This window comes from Budorcas taxicolor, chromosome 6, assembly GCF_023091745.1.
Source record: "Budorcas taxicolor isolate Tak-1 chromosome 6, Takin1.1, whole genome shotgun sequence".
Lineage (NCBI taxonomy): Eukaryota > Metazoa > Chordata > Mammalia > Artiodactyla > Bovidae > Budorcas > Budorcas taxicolor.
This window is the reverse complement of record NC_068915.1, coordinates 32015864-32036582: the sequence shown is the minus strand read 5'-3', so window position 1 is coordinate 32036582 and position 20719 is coordinate 32015864. Positions and strand designations below refer to the sequence as shown.

Here is a 20719-nt window from a genome sequence, read left to right as displayed (position 1 = left end):
ATGCCATGATCTTCGTTTTCTGAATGTTGAACTTTAAGCCAACTTTTTCACTCTCCTCTTTCACTTTCATCAAGAGGCTTTTTAGTTCCTCTTCACTTTCTGCCATAAGGGTGGTGTCATCTGCATATCTGAGTCTATTGATATTTCTCCCAGCAGTCTTTATTCCAGCTTGTGCTTCTTCCAGCCCAGCGTTTCTCATGATGTAGTCTGCATAGAAGTTAAATAAGCAGAGTGACAATATACAGCCTTGACGCACTCCTTTCCCTATTTGGAACCAGTGTGTTGTTCCATGTCCAGTTCTAACTGTTGCTTCCTGACCTGCATACAGATTTCTCAAGAGGCAGGTCAGGTGGTCTGGTATTCCCATCTCTTTCAGAATTTTCCACAGTTTATTGTGATCCACACAGTCAAAGGCTTTGGCATAGTCACTAAAGCAGAAATTAATGTTTTTCTCGAACTCTCTTGCTTTTTTGATGATCCAGTGGATGTTGGCAATTTGATCTCTGATTCCTCTGCCTTTTCTAAAACCAGCCTGAACATCTGGAAGTTCATGGTTCACGTATTGCTGAAGCCTGGCTTGGAGAATTTTGAGCATTACTTTACTAGTGTGTGAGATGAGTGAAATTGTGCAGTAGTTTGAGCATTCTTTGGCATTGCCTTTCTTTGGGATTGGAATGAAAACTGACCTTTTGCAGTCCTGTGGCCATTGCTGAGTTTTCCAAATTTGCTGGCATATTGAGTGCAGCACTTTCACAGCATCATCTTTCAGGATTTGAAATAGCTCAACCAGTATTCCATCACCTCCAATAGCTTTGTTTGTAGTGATGATTTCTAAGGCCCACTTGATTTCACATTCCAGAATGTCTGGCTCTAGGTGAGTGATCACACCATCGTGATTATCTGGGTCATGAAGATCTTTTTTGTACAGTTCTTCTGTGTACTCTTGCCACCTCTTCTTAATGTCTTCTGCTTCTGTTAGGTCCAGACCATTTCTGTCCTTGATCGAGCCCATCTTTGTATGAAATGTTCCCTTGGTATCTCTAATTTTCTTGAAGCAATCTCTAGCCTTTCCCATTCTGTTGTTTTCCTCATTTCTTTGCATTGATCATTGAGGAGGGCTTTCTTATCTCTCCTTGCTATTCTTTGGAACTCTGCATTCAAATGGGAATATCTTTCCTTTTCTCCTTTGCTTTTCATGTCCCTTCTTTTCACAGCTATTTGTAAGGCCTCCTCAGACAACCATTTTGCGTTTTTGCATTTCTTTTCCTTGGGGATGGTCTTGATCCCTGTCTCTTGTACAATGTCAAAACTCTATTAGCCTTTGCCCTGCTTCATTCTGTACTCCAAGGCCAAATTTGCCCATTACTCCAGATGTTTCTTGACTTCCTACTTTTCCATTCCAGGCCTGTATAATGAAAAGGACATCTTTTTTGGATGTTAGTTCTAAAAGGTCTTGTAGGTCTTCATAGAACCATTCTGCTTCAGCTTCTTGAGAGTTATTGGTCAGGGCATAGGCTTGGTTACTGTAATAGTAAATGGTTTGCCTTGGAAATGAACAGAAATCATTCTGTCATTTTTGAGACTGCATCCAAGAACTGCATTTTGAACTCTCCTGTTCACTATGATGGCTACTCCATTTCCTCTAAGGGATTCTTGCCCACAGTAGTTGATATAATGGTCATCTGGGTTAAATTCACCCGTTCAAGTCCATTTTAGTTTGCTGATTCCTAAATTGTTGATGTTCACACTTGCCATCTCCTGTTTGACCACTTCCAATTTGCATTAATTGATGGACCTAACATTCCAGGTTCCTATGCAATATTGCTGTTTACACCATTGGACTTTACTTCCATCACCAGTCACATCCACAACTGGGTGGTGTTTTTGCTTTGGCTCCATCTCTTCATTCTTTCTGGAGTTATTTCTCCACTCTTCTCCAGTAGCATATAGGGCCCCTTACGACCTGGGGAGTTCATCTTTCTACATGAACTCCACAGTTGAACTCTATGCATGGACATCACTACATGGTCAATACTGAAATCAAATTGATTATATTCTTTGTAGCCAAAGATGGAAAAGCTCTATACAGTCAGCAAAAACAAGACTAGAAGCTGACTGTGGCTAAGATAATGAACTCCTTATTGCCAAATTCAGACTTAAATTGAAGAAAGTAGGGAAAACCACTAGACCATTTAGGTATGACCTAAATCAAATCCTTTACGATTATCCAGTGGAAGTGACAAATAGATTAAAGGGATTAGAAGTGACAGAGTGCCTGAACAACTATGGATGGAGGTTCATGTCATTGTACAGGAAACGGTTATCAAAATATTCCCTAAGAAAAAAATGCAAAAAAGGAAAAATGGTTGACTGAGGAGGCCTTACAGACAGCTATGAAATGAAGAGAAGTGAAAGGAAAAGAAGAAAAGGAAAGATATACCCATTTGAATGCAGAGTTCCAAAGAATAGCAAGGAGAGATAAGAAAGCCTTCCTCAGTGATCAATGCAAAGAAATAGTGGAAAAGAACAGAATGGGAAAGACTAGAGATCTCTTCAAGAAAATTAGAGATACCAAGGGAGTATTTCATGCAAAGATGGGCTTGATAAAGGACAGAAATGGTATGGACCTAATATAAGCTTAAGATTAAGAAGAGGTGGCAAGAATACACAGAAGAACTATACAAAATAGATCTTCACAACCAAGATAATCACGATGGTATGATCACTCACCTAGAGCCAGACATTCTGGAATGAGAAGTCAACTGCACATTAGGATGCATCACTATGAACAAAGCTAACAGAGGCGATGGAATTCCAGTTGACTATTTCAAATCCTAAAAGATAATGCTGTGAAAGTGCTACACTCACTATGCCAGCAAACTTGGAATACTCAGCAGTGGCCACAGGACTAGAGAATGTCAGTTTTCATTCCAATCCCAAAGAAAGGCAATGCAAAAAATGCTCAAACTACCGCACAGTTACACTCTTCTCATATGCTAGCAAAGGGATGCTCAAAATTCTCCTGCCATTCTTCAACAGTATGTGAACTGCTGGATTTAGAAAAGGCAGAGGAACCTGAGATCAAATTGCCAACATCCACTGGATCATTGAAAAAGCAAGAGAGTTCCAGAAAAACATCTACTTCTGCTTTATTTACCACGCCAAAAAACCTTTGACTGTGTGGATGACAACAAACTGTGGAAAATTCTTAAAGAGATGGGATTACCAGGCCACCTGACCTGCCTCCTGAGAAATCTGTATGCAGGTCAAGAAGCAACAGTTAGAGCTAGACATGGAACAACAGACTGGTTCCATGAGAAAAGAGTACTTCCAGGCTATATATTGTCACCCTGCTTATTTAACTTATATTCAGAGTACATCATGAGAAATGCTTGACTAGATGAAGCACAAGCTGGAATAAAGATTGCCAGGAGAAATATCAATAACCTCAGATATGCTAAGAAAACTTAAGTTTAGAAAAACTAAGAAAAAATTAGAAAGCCATAGAAAAAAACTTAGAATAACCTTAGAAAAACTAAGGAAACCTTAGAAAAACTAACCTTAGAAAACTTAACCTCAGAAAACTAAGATCATGGCAATTGATCTCTGGTTCCTCTGCCTTTTTTAAATCTAGTGGTTCGCATACTGTTGAAGACTGATCTGGAGAATTTTGAGCATTCCTTTGCTAGCGTATGAGATAGGTGTCATAAGGATGACACCACCCTTATGGCAGAAAGAGGAGAACTAAAGAGTTGCCTGATGAAAGTGAAAGAGGAGAGTGAAAAAATTGCTTAAAGCTCAACATTCAGAAAACTAAGGTCATGGCATCTGGTCCCATCACTTCATGGCAAATAGATGGGGAAACAGTGGAAACAGTGACAGGCTTTATTTGGGGGGGCTCCAAAATCACTGCAGATTGTGACTGAAGCCAGGAAATTAAAAGCCGCTTGCTCCTTGGAAAAAAAGTTATGACCAACCTAAACAGCTTATTAAAAACCAGAACCATTATTTAGCAATAAAGGTCCATGTAGAGAAAGCTATGTTTTTTTCCAGTAGCCATGTATGGAAGTGAGAGTTGGAGTATAAAGAAAGCTGAGTGCCAATGAATTGATGCTTTGAACTGTGGTGTTGGAGAAGACTCTTGAGAGTTCCTTGGAAAGCAAAGAGATCCAACTAGTCCATCCTAAAGGAAATCAGTCCTGAATATTCATTGGAAGGGCTGATGCTAAAGCTGAAACTCCAGTACTTTGGCCACCTGATGCAGAGAACTGACTCATATAAGCAAGGTGAAAAGACAGCCTTCTGAATGGGAGAAAATAATAGCAAATGAAGCAACTGACAAACAACTAATCTCAAAAATATGCCAGCAACTTATGCAGCTCAAGTCCAGAAAAATAAACGACCCAGTCAAAAAATGGGCCAAAGAACTAAATAGACATTTCTCCAAAAAAGACATACAGATGGCTAACAAACACATGAAAAGATGCTCAACATCACTCATTATTAGAGAAATGCAAATCAAGACCACAATGAGGTACCACTTCACACCAGTCAGAATGGCTGCGATCCAAAAGTCTGCAAGCAATAAATGCTGGAGAGGGTGTGGAGAAAAGGGAACCCTCCTACACTGTTGGTGGGAATGCAAACTAGTACAGCCACTATGGAGAACAGTGTGGAGATTCCTTAAAAAATTGCAAATAGAACTGCCTTATGACCCAGCAATCCCACTGCTGGGCATACACACCAAGGAAACCAGAATTGAAAGAGACACATGTACCCCAGTGTTCATCGCAGCACTGTTTATAATAGCCAGGACGTGGAAACAACCTAGATGTCCATCAGCAGATGAATGGATAAGAAAGCAGTGGTACATATACACAATGGAGTATTACTCAGCCATTAAAAAGAATACATTTGAATCAGTTCTAATGAGATGGATGAAACTGGAGCCGATTATACAGGGTGAAAAGAAAAACACCAATACAGTATACTAACACATATATATGGAATTTAGAAAGATGGCAATGATGACCCTGTATGCAAGACAGCAAAAGAGACACAGAGGTGTAGAGCGGACTTTTGGACCCTGAGGGAGAGGGAGAGGGTGGGATGATTTGGGTGAATGGCATTGAAACATGTATACTATCATGTAAGAAACGAATCGCCAGTCTATGTTCAATGCAAGATACGAGATGCTTGGGGCTGATGTACTGGGATGATCCAGAGAGATGATACGGGGTGGGAGGTGGGAGGGGGGTTCATGTTTGGGAACTCATGTACACCCGTGGTGGATTCATGTCAATGTATGGCAAAACCAATACAGTATTGTAAAGTAAAATAAAGTAAAAATAAAAATTAAAAAAAAAAAAAAAAGAAAGAAAAGCCCCTGATGCTGGGAAAGATTGAAGGTGGGAGAAGGGGCTGACTGAAGATGAGGTGGTTGGATGGCATCACTGACTCAATGGACAAGAGTTTGAGTAAAGTCCGGGAGTTGGTGATGGACAGGGAGACCTGGTGTGTTGAAGTCCATGGGGTCACAAAGAGTTGGACACAACTGAGGGACTGACTGAACTTATTTCTTCTAGTGAGAAGAAGACCAAATAAGCTAAAAACAAAAACAAAGTAAAGCCATGTGCATGTTTAATGTCCTTGAAGTTGGAGGCTTTGTGTTATGACTCTGTATTTCAGAAAATTACAGTATTTAATTGTATTGTGTTTTATAGCAGAACTCTATTGTATTAATAGTACAATTGACCCATATATGACACTCAGACAATTGGATATTGAGTTTGTACTGTAAATCCATGAATTCCTTGCTAATAATCTATTATGTACTATAAATTTTATACTTGATACATATCTTCTATATTTTATTGCAAAAGAAATAGTGTTGATTTGGTTTTATCTTATTTTAACTAGAAATGGATAAAAATTTAAAAGATTTAATAAAAAATGAAAAAAGAACAAGTATTATTCTTTTGTTAGAACTATTACATATGCATTTGGGTTTTACATAAAATATGTTGATTCAACTTTTTGTATAAGTTTTTGTTTTGTGAAAAAAATGTCCTTTATTAGTTGGAAAACTCTCTCTAGGATTATTGTAAGGCCATGCTTTTGAAATTATGAATTTTCTTGTGGTGCTTCAGTACAATTTTAGAACTCTTAAATATGTGTGACTAAATTAGCATAGGTTCCAGTCTGTATCTCCCCAAAAGTACTAATCCCATGAGATTTGCCGTGGGGAAAAATGGTTTCCATGATCAAAATCTTTTGGAATATGCTAAGTTCCAAGTACCTCGGAGATCCATAAAGCACATTTATTAAAGTATAAGGTGTTGGTATTCACTGAGAGTTTTTAGTATGAGCTGTTACTGCATTTAACCTTTGTCATGACTCTTGGTGGTAGTTTCGTTGTGTGTCCTGTCATTAACCCTCATGACAAAGAAGGAAACTGAGGCCACACAATTGGTCATATGTTCAAAGTCACACTGTAAGATAATGGAGAAAAATCTCTGACTTCAGAGCTCATGCTCTTAAGTCTGAAGCCATATGCTCAAAATAATAATGTATGAAACAGTGTTGCACATTAATATGACTTTTATGTTAGTTATATTTCAGTATTGATATTAACCTGTTAAAAGCTTTGAGGATTAATGCAGTAACACATCTCTTTAACTTGGCTTAACTCAACATTTGTAAATCGGGTTTGGCTACAGAAAGCTAACAAATTTTAGGGAAAGTAGTGTCCCACAGAATACAGTTCGAGAAATGCAGATATAAGCTATAGTATCGTAGTAGATGAGGAGCCAGGATGGGAGTAACTTTTCAGTATTTCTTTGGCCACTTGCTCCAGATAACTGTGAGTGCCTTTCCCAAGGTAGACTATCACTCAAGGATTCCACTTGACAATTTGGAATGGGCAGTGCTGCTGCTGCTAAGTCGCTTCAGTCGTGTCCAACTCTGTGCAACCCCGTAGACAGTAGCCAACCATGCTCCCCCATCCCTGGGATTCTCCAGGCAAGAATACTGGAGTGGGTTGCCATTTCCTTCTCCAATGCGTGAAAGTGAAAAGTGAAAGTCAATGGGCAGTAGTAGCACGCAAACACCTGATATGTTTGCTGCTGCAGATGCACAGAGCACGGGAACCCTTCACACAAATGTGGATTATGTAGTATATCCTGCAAAGGGAGTGAGCTTCATTTAGTTAAGCTACAAGGCTGAGTGAAAAACAGCATGCTGCTGTTATTGTTGAGTCAATTAAATTGTCCTCTGTGCTCATAGGAACTGTTCCACATTTATTACCAGTGAGATATATGCTCCGGCAGTTTCTTTGCTTTGGATTGTCTTATATTTAGCACATCTAAAGATTTGAGAACGGATGATGGAAGACATGGTGATAAATTGTCAGGCTTTTCCAAAGATTCAGAAGTTCTAAAGTTCCTGCCAGTGACAGATGGCCTGTCCTTACTCATTGCTTGTCTTCCTGACAGGACTTGATTTTTTTCCCCCTTTTTTGTTCAATTTTCTTAAAGTAAGCTAAGCTGCTTGGGAAGTAGGATAGTCTCATTTGTTATAACTGTGTTACTCTACGTTGATGTGGAAGCAACTCTATATGAATATGAACCTGGCTCCCTCTATGTTATTAATGTATACATGTGTAGTGTTACGTGAGAAGCATGGGACAAGAAGGGAGAGAAACAGATAACCCAGGAAAACCCCTACTTCCTTTATTCCTGTTATATTGTAACCAAACCTACTAGTTAAACCATTGGTTAATCTTTTCTTACTGCCATTGTCTTTCATAGCCCAAGCATCACGTGATCTTTTGGGGAGTGCTTATTATTATATGGTAATACAGTATACATTATTTGTAGGGCCTTTATTATTTCATAACAATCAACAAAAATTGAAATTTGGGAGTAAATAATATAGTTAGGTTGTACTAACTTGCTAGATGTTTATACAAGTCCATAGAATGAAACCAAACAACTATAAAAGTGATGGAATTAAGTATAAAATAGGTTCCCACTAGAAAGATAAAAAGGAATAAATATTTCAATCAAATTGCTTAATCCTTTTCATTGGCTTAAAATATGTTTACTGCTGAAATAGGAAATGTGCTACTTAAGTAAGAAAGATAAGAAGAAGAAACAATTTCTCTGATCCGAGTTCTGGTATGTTGTTGTTTAGTTGCTCAGTCGTGTCTGACTCTTTTGCAACCTCGTGATCCTGTAGCTGTCCAGGTTCCTCTGACTATGGGATTTTCCAGGCGAGAATATAACGCAGTCAGTTGCCATTTCCTACTCCAGGGGATCTTCCTGACCCAGGAATCAAACCTGTGTCTCCTGCAAGTCTCCTGCATTACAGACAGACTCTTTACCACTAAGCCACTGGGAAAGCCCCTAGTATAAGTGTAAATAAATATGAAGACTTAGAATATTCTAGAATGTCTTACAGATCTTCTTAATCCTTTGTCCAGATGTATTACTAATTCAGTCCTTCAAGCTGGTAATGCAGTTAGTTCGATACATTACTTAGTCTAAAATATATCAAATGGAAAGTGATTAATATGAATAAAAAGTTAAATTATCAGATAGATGTATTGATTTAGTATTTATAATAGTTGTTTGATATTTGTTATCTACAAAATTAACTGAGAATTTATGTGTAAATTTGTCTTTCCTAAGAGTGTTCACCTTAGCTCCATTTGATTGGGAAAAACATAAACAATATTATTATCACTCCTTTTTACCTTTTCTTTTAACTCTAGTGTAAAATTTATTTCTCTGGAGATATATATATATTAATATATATATATATTACACACTGGTATAGATATAATAGTAGGTCATGTATACATATCAACATAATATATAAATATACACTTAATATAAATAGATAGCTTTTATAACACTTTTTTTGTATAACACTTTTTATTGCTAATAAGTTACTGGTGATAGTTTATTTAAGATGATTAAAGTAAAATAATGATTAAATTAGAAACAATGGATGCCATTACTGGTATAAAATGACTTCTTAAGCTAAAATTGAAAACTGCCATTGGTCATACTTTCTACATTGTTTCACCTAAAGTTGAACATGTATGTATTTCAAAAGCAATAATAATAGCATAGCTTAAAAATAGATCACATGTCCTCACTTCTATGATAAGATATTTATTATCAAGTCACCTTAGTAAGGTTATAGGAATCTATGTGATGATATATTTGGAAATAGTATAAAATTTATACCAAAATTTAAAAAATATTCTCCAAATAATTATATAATTGAGAAAGTATTGACTCACATAAATGTAATTCCAATTGTGTTTCTCATGATTCAGTGGATATTTCAGTAGGCATTTCTCAGTAGGACAAAGACTAACCCCCGAAAGTAATTTATGCACCGTGTATGCGTTAGTCACTCAGTTGTGTCAGACTCCCTGCGACCCCATGGACTGTAGCCCACCAGGCTTCTCTGTCCATGGGATTATCCAGGCAAGAATACTGGAGTGGACTGCCATTTTCCTCTCCAAAAATAATTCATCAGTTCAGTTTGGTTCAGTTCAGTCACTCAGTTGTGTCTGACTCTTTGCGACCCCATGAATTGCAGCACGCCAGGCCTCCCTGTCCATCACCAACTCCCACAGTTGACTCAAACTCATGTCCATCGAGTCAGTGATGCCACCCAGCCATCTCATCCTCTGTCATCCCCTTCTCCTCCTGCCCGCAATCTTTCCCAGCATCAGGGTCTTTTCCAATGAGCATGAGGTGGCCAAATTCTTGGAGTTTCAGCTTCACCATCAGCCCTTCCGATGAACACTCAAGACTGATCTCCAAGTAATTCATACTTTATAACAATTCCTTGCTAGTTATTAGAAAGCATCTTCACTTAAAACCTGACCTTTTGGTGTTACTGCTGAAAATAGCGCAGCAATCTCTTACAAAACAATCTAACCTAACTTTTATCTATATGTTCCATGGCATGAATCATAAGAACATGTCTTAGGATGTTCATGATGAAGTTGGATAGAATGGAAATGCACTGCAATAGGGTTACTTTTTTGGCCTAAGCCAAGGATAATTTAGAATCAATTTATTTAAAGCTATTCAGTCAAGGTTGCTACCTATACATAGTTTACTTTTTCTTTTACATAAGTTTTCTTTCTGCTCATATTATTGGCAAAACTACTGAAATTAACCAGCTATAACTTGTGCTAATATAATTTCCATCCCCCTTATAGTCTTTTCATTCAGGTAATTTTACAATTGGATCTCCTCAATATGCATACTCAAAACTTCTTAGAACATGGACATTTTACTTTGTCAAGACAATGACGAAACATATACACAGGGAAGTAATGGATAAGAATATTAAGTTAGAGCCAGATAATGGAAGGATATATTAGGTATTAGATATTTAGATATCTAAGATATCTAATATCCTTAGATATTTATTAGGTAGATGATACAAGGTCACCAAAGCTTTATTTGGATTAGGAAATTCAATGCAAATTGTACTCAGTTAAATCACAAAAATGGTATTGTTTGTATTCTTTTTTTCATTTGAAGCCTTTTTTTTTCTAGGCTTTTAATTAACTTTATTTTCAAACTTAGCGAGTCTACACTGCGCTTACAAGATGAACACAAATGCTTCTACCATGTTTTTCTGTAACGGTTTTCCACTTTCATTGACTTTTCAGTTGAAAAGGACCTTTCCGGCATGTGATATATTTTTGTCATTTGTCAAATATATCTTTTTAGTTTGGTTTGTTTTTCACAATTAATGCTGACTGATAGCTGGTTTGTTTTCTGTTCCAGGTTGTGGAGACTAATTTGGTTGCTTTTGACTGTCACTGGATCATTATAAATGAGGTAAATCTAACTAAACCTTACTGTCAATTCTGAGTCCTGTTTTCATATGTATAGTCACAGCTATAGCCTTAAACTTCTAACAGGAAACAGAACACAGAGTAAACTTTCAGCTCACTGAAAGGATGCCATTAAATAGAATAAGGAGTTTTTGCAAATTATAAAGGGCTTTGTATGAATAAAATAAATACAGAACGTCTTCCCCACTAAGTATCTTTTAGCCTTTTCCGTTGGCACACACTGCTTACATCAGAGATAATTTTTATAAAAAGTACAGTTCTCCTTTGTAAGCAAAGTGAATCCCTCCCAGTGGAGGGCCTGTGTTCCATTTATATTTTACTGTTGTTTCTAGAACTTTTATATCCCACCCCCTTACAAGTGGATTAAATAGTTCCCACATGAATATGAATAAATAAGAGCAGATTGTTTTGCTTTTCAAAAAGAAACACAACTGTTTTAAAATCCACCGACTTGTCAAATTTCTTGTGAAAGATTTTTTTTTTGCAAAAACAATGCATAACATTAAAAATATAGTATTATAACATGAGAGCATGTGAAATAAGTTGTTCCATTAGCACCTGCCTGTCAGAGTTGGAAAGGAAAATGAGTAGATCAGTCAAATAATGAGATAATGATCTAGTATTCAGTATATCTATTATTACTTATGTAAAAAATAATGTGTTGTTTATCAAATGATACTAATGTTGAATTATAGAATAATACATTTTATCTCAGGAGCAAAGCAGCATTTTTGGCAAGAATTCTAGTCTTGAATTCAGCAAGATAGGCTCAATCCTGACTTTGAAATTGGTTCCTAGCTGTGTTACTCTGGATATATAATAAAATATCCTATGCCTCAGGGGTTATTTGTTAGTTCGTACTGTATGTATAACAACATTTACTTTACCAGTTCTTAATGAAAATTAAGTGAAATATTATTGAATGCTCTGAACATGGTGCCTGACAAATGACACTCAGTAAATGGTATTGCATTAATGATCAGAGTACATTAAAAGTTCACAGATCACTTACTCACATATTATTTTGTTGAATAATAAATAGTGTTATAAAGTATTGAGGAAATGGGGTCTTGCCTTTCCTTATACAGAGAAATAAAAATGATTCTTAGTTTCAAGTTGTTTCTCCTAAACACCCTTCATTGCTGAATTTTAGCTCTCTTGATGGTTCTTGTTTGTTCAGTTTAAAGGTACTGGAAACATTTTACAAACCTGTTTTTTGCCTGCCAGACTTTGATTCTACATGATTTGTCACTGTATTTCTTATGTCACATTAAGATGTGTTCTTCAGAGATCCCCACAGATAATGTGTGTATGTCAGATCTGCTTTTCAGTGAAGTTTTTAAGTCAATCTAGAATGACTAAACATCAGGATGGATTAAGGGAAAGGGAGACAACAAACAAACCACATACCTAGAAATACCTTTTCTAGGTATTTTTATCTCTTTTTTCCCCAAAGAATCTAAGGTTCAAATAAATCGAATGATTTGTCAAATATTATGCAACTATTAAGTAGTAATAATGAGATTTAAAACTTAATCTTTTCCAGTCTAAAGTTTTGGTTGTTGTTGCCTGTTTTTTGTTTTTTTTTTTAATTTTCCTTATAGATTACATTTTTGAAATTTATGCTCCTAAATTTCAATCTTATAGGAGCCAATAAGTTTTCTGTTACTTTTTGTCTTTAGCTTAATATTCTCTGGATTACTATTTTTTGAAATAGAGAATCCTCCTAATTTCTAGTTTTTGCTTCACCCCCAGCTTCTGATGAGGACTAGGCCACACAGCTATTTTGATATGAAACAAACTGGAGCTGTTTTACTTGTTTGTATCAATATCGATGACCAGGGGGAAAAAGTGATTTCTTGCCTTTTTAGAGACATGGATTAATCAAACAAATTAACACTTACAATTGATAAATGGAAATGCCCATTCTTTTCTATTCTTTGGTAAGATTGCTTCTGCAATCTTAATTCAGGACCCCTGAATTAACATTTTCCCGATATTCAACTTAACTTCTAATGTTATCCTTGTATCTTGAAAATGTGAATCCAGGTAGAGAGAGCTTCCCATGGCACCAATGACCATCTGTCTACTGCTTGCTTGTCAGTTTGTGCTATGGAAGAAATTGCTTTTTCATATTATAAAGAGGAAGTTGAGTAGTATGCATTTCATTTATGGAAAGAGCAATGGCTTATATTTTACTGTATCTTTCATAAAGATTGTAACTCATTCTGTTAAACTTCTCATTAAGTTTTATTTCATAAAATATTAGGACAAATGATGTCCTTCAACAATTGTTTCATAATTTGAGTCCCTATTTTACAAAAAAACAATCCACACGAAAAACAATATATATTAGAAGTATAGAACACGGTATAGAAAACCTCGGTATTTTTTCATTCACATGTTAGTTTCCCACTGTAAATTGTTATAACTAGAGCTTCACTTTTACTATTAGTGAAACCCTTATCTCTTTTTTACTCACAGTCTTCCTTACTGGTCCTTGAGCAGAGATGTAATTTTAGGCAGAGCAGGTCAATACCACTTAAGTCTTTGAAAAATCTCATGGTCACAGCCCGCACTGTTTACATTGGTTATTATATTTTTTCCCTAAACTAGGCTTAAAAAAATCAGAGATCAAGCATATTTTCTGTACTTTCATCCCTAAGAAATACCATCCATATATTTATCTGTGCTCAACCCACTTAATTCTACATGATTCCATCCAGCCACCTCATTCTCTCTGAAATATGCCTCAGGAAACTTGAGTCTCACTACCTTTATTTGTTTTATAGGTCTGTTTATAATAAATGAATCAAATTTTATCTTAATTTTCATAAAATGAGAAACATGAATTCCTCAAGTTTCCTAAGAAAATAATAAACTCTAAAAGGAGCAACAACAACAACGAAGTCCAGCAACTTGCAAATGCCCATTTTGTTTGAACATGGACGTTGTGAATCTGATTAGTTTGGTTTGTGTAGCTACTATTTTGTTGCTAATTTTAAAATGGGTTGCAAACATTTACTTAATCTTATTGCACCAACAGTTTCTCAAAGAGAAACTATAAATCAAAGTTGGCATTGTGCATCATGATACAAATTGATGCTAAAGCTTGAAAACAGTATATTTATTTCATTTGCATCAAATGTGCTGTAATAATGAGAGGCTATGCTAGTTCATATGGTGTAATCAATCATATGCTGCTGCTGCTGCTAAGTCGCTTCAGTCGTGTCCGACTCTGTGCGACCCCATAGACGGCCGCCCACCAGGCTCCCCCGTCCCTGGGATTCTCCAGGCAAGAACACTGGAGTGGGTTGCCATTTCCTTCTCCAAAGCATGAAAGTGAAAAGTGAAAGTGAAGTCACTCAGTCGTGTCTGACTCTTCGAGACCCCATGGACTGCAGCCTACCAGGCTCCTCCGTCCATGGGATTTTCCAGGCAAAAGTACTGGAGTGGGGTGCCATTGCCTTCTCCCAATCATATGCTAGTAGTTGGAAATGGTATTTATCTTTTCCCTGCAATCAGGTGATCCAGCAGAGAACAGCCTTTCCTTATAAGTATTTTCATCCCTTCAGAGTCACGAAGCAGATGGCCTAGCACTTTATTTAAGTGTTACAAGTTAGAAATTCAGATAAGAAGATATACATACATAAATACATATTAGAAGTATAGAACACAGTGTAGAAAACCTCAGTTCTTTTCTCATCCACATGTTAGTTTCCTACTGTAAATTGTTATAAATGTAACTTCTCTTTGTTACTGAAACCCTTAGCTCTTTTTTACCCGCAGCCCTCCTTACTAGTCCTCGAGCAGAGATGTAATTTTAGGCAGAGCAGGTCAATACCACTTAGTGTTTCAATACCACTTAATGTATACACACACACACACACTGTTTAGAGCAGCAAGAAGCATAATGCTATATGTAGTCTTCTATTCCCTGATGATACTAAACCTGACCCTTGGTGTCCTGACTTCTTATTTAAATACTAGTTTTTTAGTTTAAGCCATTATTCTCTGCTAATCACTGCTTAGTTCTGCAGTGAAGAAGTTGTGGTTATGGTTGAGATTTGAATATGTGTAATGAATATTTTTCATTTTTCTAGTTTGGTGATTAATTGAACTGCTCTCTACTAATCTGTCAAGCAGAAAGTTGACATTCTGTTCCTCTTTCCACACTTGTAGTCTGCAGTTGGTTTTGTTCCATGTTTCATGGTATATGTATAATAATTTCACATTACTGTTAAACTTTATGGAAGCATCAAAGGATCTTTTTTGTTAAGAGAGCATAAACATACCAGCAACACAACAATAAATATAATCTTTTCAAATTATACTACATAGCACACTGCTTGATATCGTTACTAAAATCTGCTTTATTTATAATAGATAAAGTTATTAAAACACCCCAGTGTCTCTACTTAAAGTTTCAGGGATCTGTCTTTCAAAGATGGTTTGCTGAAATCTTGCCATTCATTCAATTTTTTATTTGACAATACATTTAATGAATACCTACTCTAAGCCAAGAACTTCATTAGATATTAAGAGATAAAAGAATAGGAAAGGAGGAAGGGATCCTATTCTGAAATAGTTTATGTAATATAGATTGGCATCCAATCTAATAGACTTTGAGTCTTTCCTTCCCTGGAATTCTATTAACTTAAGCTTAAAGCTGATATCCTACAAGGATTCAGGAGTGATCCAATTCTCCTAAAAGATTTGTTCTGGAAATTGGCTGCTTCTGGTGGAGTTATAGCCGTACCAGATATTTTAGCTTTCCCCTCCCTTGGCTTTGACTCCATTCAGAGTTCACTCTATGTTAAACTATCACAGTAAGTGAATAAGAATCTTTTTCTTGGATATATTGATTTGACTCTTGATGATTTTTTATTATCCATGTAAATAATTTTTGGAGAAAAAAAAAGCTGAATGCTTTGCTCTTAAGAACACTTGAGAAAAATTAAGTACACTAAAACATATTTGTTTTTCATTGTAATATTAATTCTTATTTCATAAATATGGTCACTAAAATAAATAATACAAAAAAGACAAATAATTTTTAATTTACTTTCTTTAAATTCCTTCAAACTCAGGAAATGTCTGTATAACTTAGTAGCATATTTAGGTAGTACAGGGGACTCAGTTGAGTGTGTGGTAAACTAGTTCTTCATATGATTATTTTTTAAATCAATTATTTTAACATTTTGTAAAGTCTGAACATTTGAACAGCGTAGATTCCAATAGATTATGCAACAGCTTCATATTTTAATAAAGCAGTTTACCTAACAATTTCTTTTTCTTTTAAAAATATTTCTTAATAGATTAAATATTCACTTGACTTCCACTGTTTACATAACATTGTATTTACCAGTTTTGAAATGCATCTTCTGGAATGCAGTTCTTTAAATATAAAATAGCTACCTAATCAAGTTTTCATATCCCTATCAAACTATTTTTGAGATCAGGTGTCAAACTAAAACTGCAAGTGAATTTTTTGAGACAGACTGTCTGTTAGCCTCATTCAGAATGGCAGATTCTTTCTTACCAGAAAATTACTTTCTTTTCCCTTCCTCAAATAATAATAGGCAAAATATATTCAATTCAAATTGACATTTTCTCAGATATAGTTTAGTCATTTAGACATCTGAGGACTTCAGCTTTTAGAACTTGTAAAAGGTAACCATCCTTTTGTGTGGATTTAAAACTAGTCCTCTCAAAGACTGGCTTCTGATAGATGACTTTACCATTCCTTATAGAATCATTAAGCTATTAAATTCTAGAATAATATATCTTTATTGTTTTAATTCCTATCACTCATGAATATTAATCTAAATAATTCCTGTAAGGAAAATGGATTCCTTACATGATTACTTCAGATACTGTCTTTGGATGACATTTATAAAACCTCATTATGAGTAAAGGGTATGTTGATGAAGAACTTGGAATCTCCCTACTTCTTTATTTGTAAATGAGAATTAACAACATCTGGATCAGAATGTAGTTTTTAGCAGAAAATGAAATAATGTGTTAAGTACTTAGTATTTTTCCCAAAATATAGTAGGATCTTAATAAATGTAAGTTTTTGTTCTAATATGCTGATTTGTAGTTCAGCACTGGTGGAGCACATAGAAATAGTGGTATTTGACAAAATATTGATAAATCTTATATTGCTAAAGAAAAAAGACAACATATATAACACAGTTTAGTCAATATTATGAGAGAGTGGTAGAATTTTTCACTGCTTTTTAAAAATCAAGATGCCTATCTGCATAATATTAAAAATTTTTAAACATGTAATAACATTGAATGACAATAAAAATTGATTTTAAACATTTCCTGTTTAAAGTTGAGACCTAAAATGAAGTTGATAGACACTGTAGACACTGTTTAATTTTACTTCATGAGTAGATGGCAGAGAATTAAAAACTGACCTGCTTTTGCCAGACAGAAATTTTGGTATCAGTGAATGATACACACTAAAGGAAAAAAACGGCACTTTAAACTGAGAAAAATCATCTTTATGGTACATTAATTGACTGGAAATCCAGTGTATTTATACTAGATATGGCTGATAGTAGGTGTTATTTTATTTTCAGAAAAATCTTTATTTCATAAAGATCATGAATAAAGGATGGATTTTAAAGCTAATATGTTCTATGACAAAGAAAATTTACACTTGTAAATCATCTTTTTCTCTTTCATTATTCTGTAATAATTCTTTGAAACAAACCTGAGAAATACTCACTTCATCCAATGTGTATCCTATGTCAAATATTTTATTTCTGTTGCTGTCAGAATCTATTGAAAACAATAATATGTTAATTACAAAGACTTCATCAGTTTAAAAGATTTCAGATGGATATCATGAATTACAAACTACCTTTGTAAAGGCTAAGTAAACTACTAAGTAAGGTTGCATTAAAACTAACATTTATTTGATCACATCTATTCTAATTCCAATTAGAACAGATATATGTTAAAAATATTATTCTATTTTTTTATTTTCACATCCATAGTTGGGTCAAATCTTAAAGTTTAAGTCTAGAGTTGGATGGTGACTGGGAAAAGGAAGAAGGAAATGGTTTTCTTTGTGTTCTCAAAGGCTTATATGCAAACTAGTAGTAATTTGGATAAACATCACTGGAGTTTATTTTGTATTAATCAACAGACTTTTTCTTCTTTATGTTAAGAACACAATTATATACTAATAAATCAGTTCAGCAGTTAATGAGCATTTTATCTATTCCTTATCAAAACAAGTCCATGAGTTAACACCAATAGTTCTAAGATATAATTGGGAAAAGTCTTAAAAAATGATGCCTCCTCTTTCTCTCGCTGCTGTCTTATTTAAGAACCCCCTTTTCATTGCTTATATATATATATAAAACTCTTACAACTATCTTCCTAGGTCGTCAAAGTACCTTGAAATCCATTAATGAATAATTAAGTGTAATAGCAGCTTACTTTGTGACCTTTTCCAATGTTTAGATAACACATAGTTTTCTGACTTATTCAACATATTATAAACTTATTATAAAGAAAAAGTATTCAAGTCCATCACTTCATTTGAAATTATTTAGGCATTCATTAATTATATACATAAATGCATATAATTTAAAGCACAGACAGCAACTACAAATGAGTTGATTATTTTAATGAACGTGTGGTGTTGTTTTCACTTGGATGTGGGCTAAGCATTAAGCAAATGTTTTACAGTAACAGAATCTCTTAGCGTTTCCTGATAACAACTCATGAATAGTTTTGTGTTCTGTTATGTACTATAACATTTCTAATTCTTCCATTTCTTATCTTATAGGAAATAAATGATGTGGATGTACAGGAACTTGTAAGAAGGTCAATTGGAAGGTTAACCATCATTCGACAGACATTTCCAGTCCCCCAGAATATAAGTCAGCGATGTTTCCGTGGCAACCATCGAATATCTTCAACATTGTGTGATCCAAAGGATCCATTTGCTCAGAATATGGAGGTATATTCTAAGCACCCAGATATTTCTTTAAGGATTTTTTTTTTTTTTTTTTTTTGGTCAGTTGTAGAGAGATATTTTCTGGTGGCATTGCATTCAGAATTCTACATGTTTCCATTTTTGGTCCAGCAATTTCATAAGTCTACCTGGGAAGAGTGCTAAGAATCTTTCTTTGATTGTTCTAAATTTCATTGCAGCAAAATATCTATTTGATAAAAATATAATCAGTGAATGTTATTCTCTTTTCAGCAAGTAGTTCAATAACATTTCTCATGGTAGAATTCATGATTGATACTCCTTAATGCCAAACTCCAAATTATTAAGCTAATAAATTTGTTTCCCTTTTCTGGCATAACAAGGATATAGAAGCTTATTCCTTTTTAAAGATTAATTTCTGGTTGGAAGGGGACTTCATCAGAAAAATATTTAGAAATCTGAAAATGCAGAAGTGTTATATAAAGTTATATCCAACTCAGATGTGAGATAGCTGAAACTTTTGCTATTCAGAATACAACAAAAAATTTGAAAGTAAATGAATACAATCTCTGAGCAGCAAAATGAATAAAATAAAATAACATAAATTCCCTGTAGCTTACACATAAGAATGCCCTTTTAATACTCATCTGGATCCTATTACTTTTTCTTAAGGAAACTCCTATCAGAATTTTTTGTGTTATTTCACTTTGCACTGGCCATCTCAATATGTCAGTTTGAAGGAGGTTTGACAAAGGCAGGCACACCAACAAGAATAGGGCATAGGAAGACCTGTAACGATGCAAGAAACATAAATAGAGAAATCAAAGAGATATGCTAATTCAAATATCCTACCAGAGCAGCACCTTCTCTGTAAAACAACTCTACATTATAATACAGTTCCAAGTGTATCACTATAGTATATAGCTAGTTTATTCAGTTCAGTTCAGTTCAGTTCAGTCGCTCAGTCGTGTCCGACTCTTTGCGACCCCATGAATCACAGCACGCCAGGCCTCTCTGTCCATCACCAACTCCCGGAGTTTACTCAGACTCATGTCCATCGAGTCAGTGATGCCATCCAGCCATCTCATCCTCTGTCGTCCCCTTCTCCTCCTGCCCCCAATCCCTCCCAGCATCAGAGTCTTTTCCAGTGAGTCAACTTTTTGCATGAGGTGGCCAAAGTACTGGAGTTTCAGCTTTAGCATCATTCCTTCCAAAGAAATCCCAGGGCTGATCTCCTTCAGAATGGACTGGTTGGATCTCCCTGCAGTCCAAGGGACTCTCAAGAATCTTCTCCAACACCACAGTTCAAAAGCATCAATTCTTCGGCGCTCTGCCTTCTTCACAGTCCAACTCTCGCATCCATACATGACCACAAGAAAAACCATAGCCTTGACTAGACGGACATTTGTTTGCAAAGTAATGTCTCTGCTTTTGAATATTCTATCTAGGTTGGTCATAACTTTTCTTCCAAGGAGTAAGCGTCTTTTAATTTCATGGCTGCAGTCACATCTGCAGTGATTTTGGAGCCCCAAAAAATAAAGTCTGACACTGTTTCCACTGTTTCCCCATCTATTTGCCATGAAGTGATGGGACCGGATGCCATGATCTTCATTTTCTGAATGTTGAGCTTTAAGCCAACTTTTTCACCCTCCTGTTTCACTTTCATCAAGAGGCTTTTTAGTTCCTCTTCACCTTCTGCCATAAGGGTGGTGTCATCTGCATATCTGAGGTTATTGATATTTCTCCCGGCAATCTTGATTCCAAGCTTGTGTTTCTTCCAGTCCAGCGTTTCTCATGATGTACTTTACATAGAAGTTAAATAAGCAGACTGACAATGTACAGCCTTGATGTACTCCTTTTCCTAT

General features: G+C 35.4%; 1 protein-coding gene across 1 annotated transcript in view; it reads left to right on the top strand.

Annotated features, from left to right (window-relative positions):
• Window positions 1-20719, top strand: part of GRID2 (glutamate ionotropic receptor delta type subunit 2) — a 1620720-nt gene that overhangs the window by 1004240 nt on the left and 595761 nt on the right. The window contains exons 5-6 of the mRNA XM_052642062.1: window positions 10824-10877; window positions 18708-18881. Of these exons, the coding sequence (XP_052498022.1) occupies window positions 10824-10877; window positions 18708-18881 (228 nt within the window). The remainder of the gene's footprint in view (window positions 1-10823; window positions 10878-18707; window positions 18882-20719) is intronic.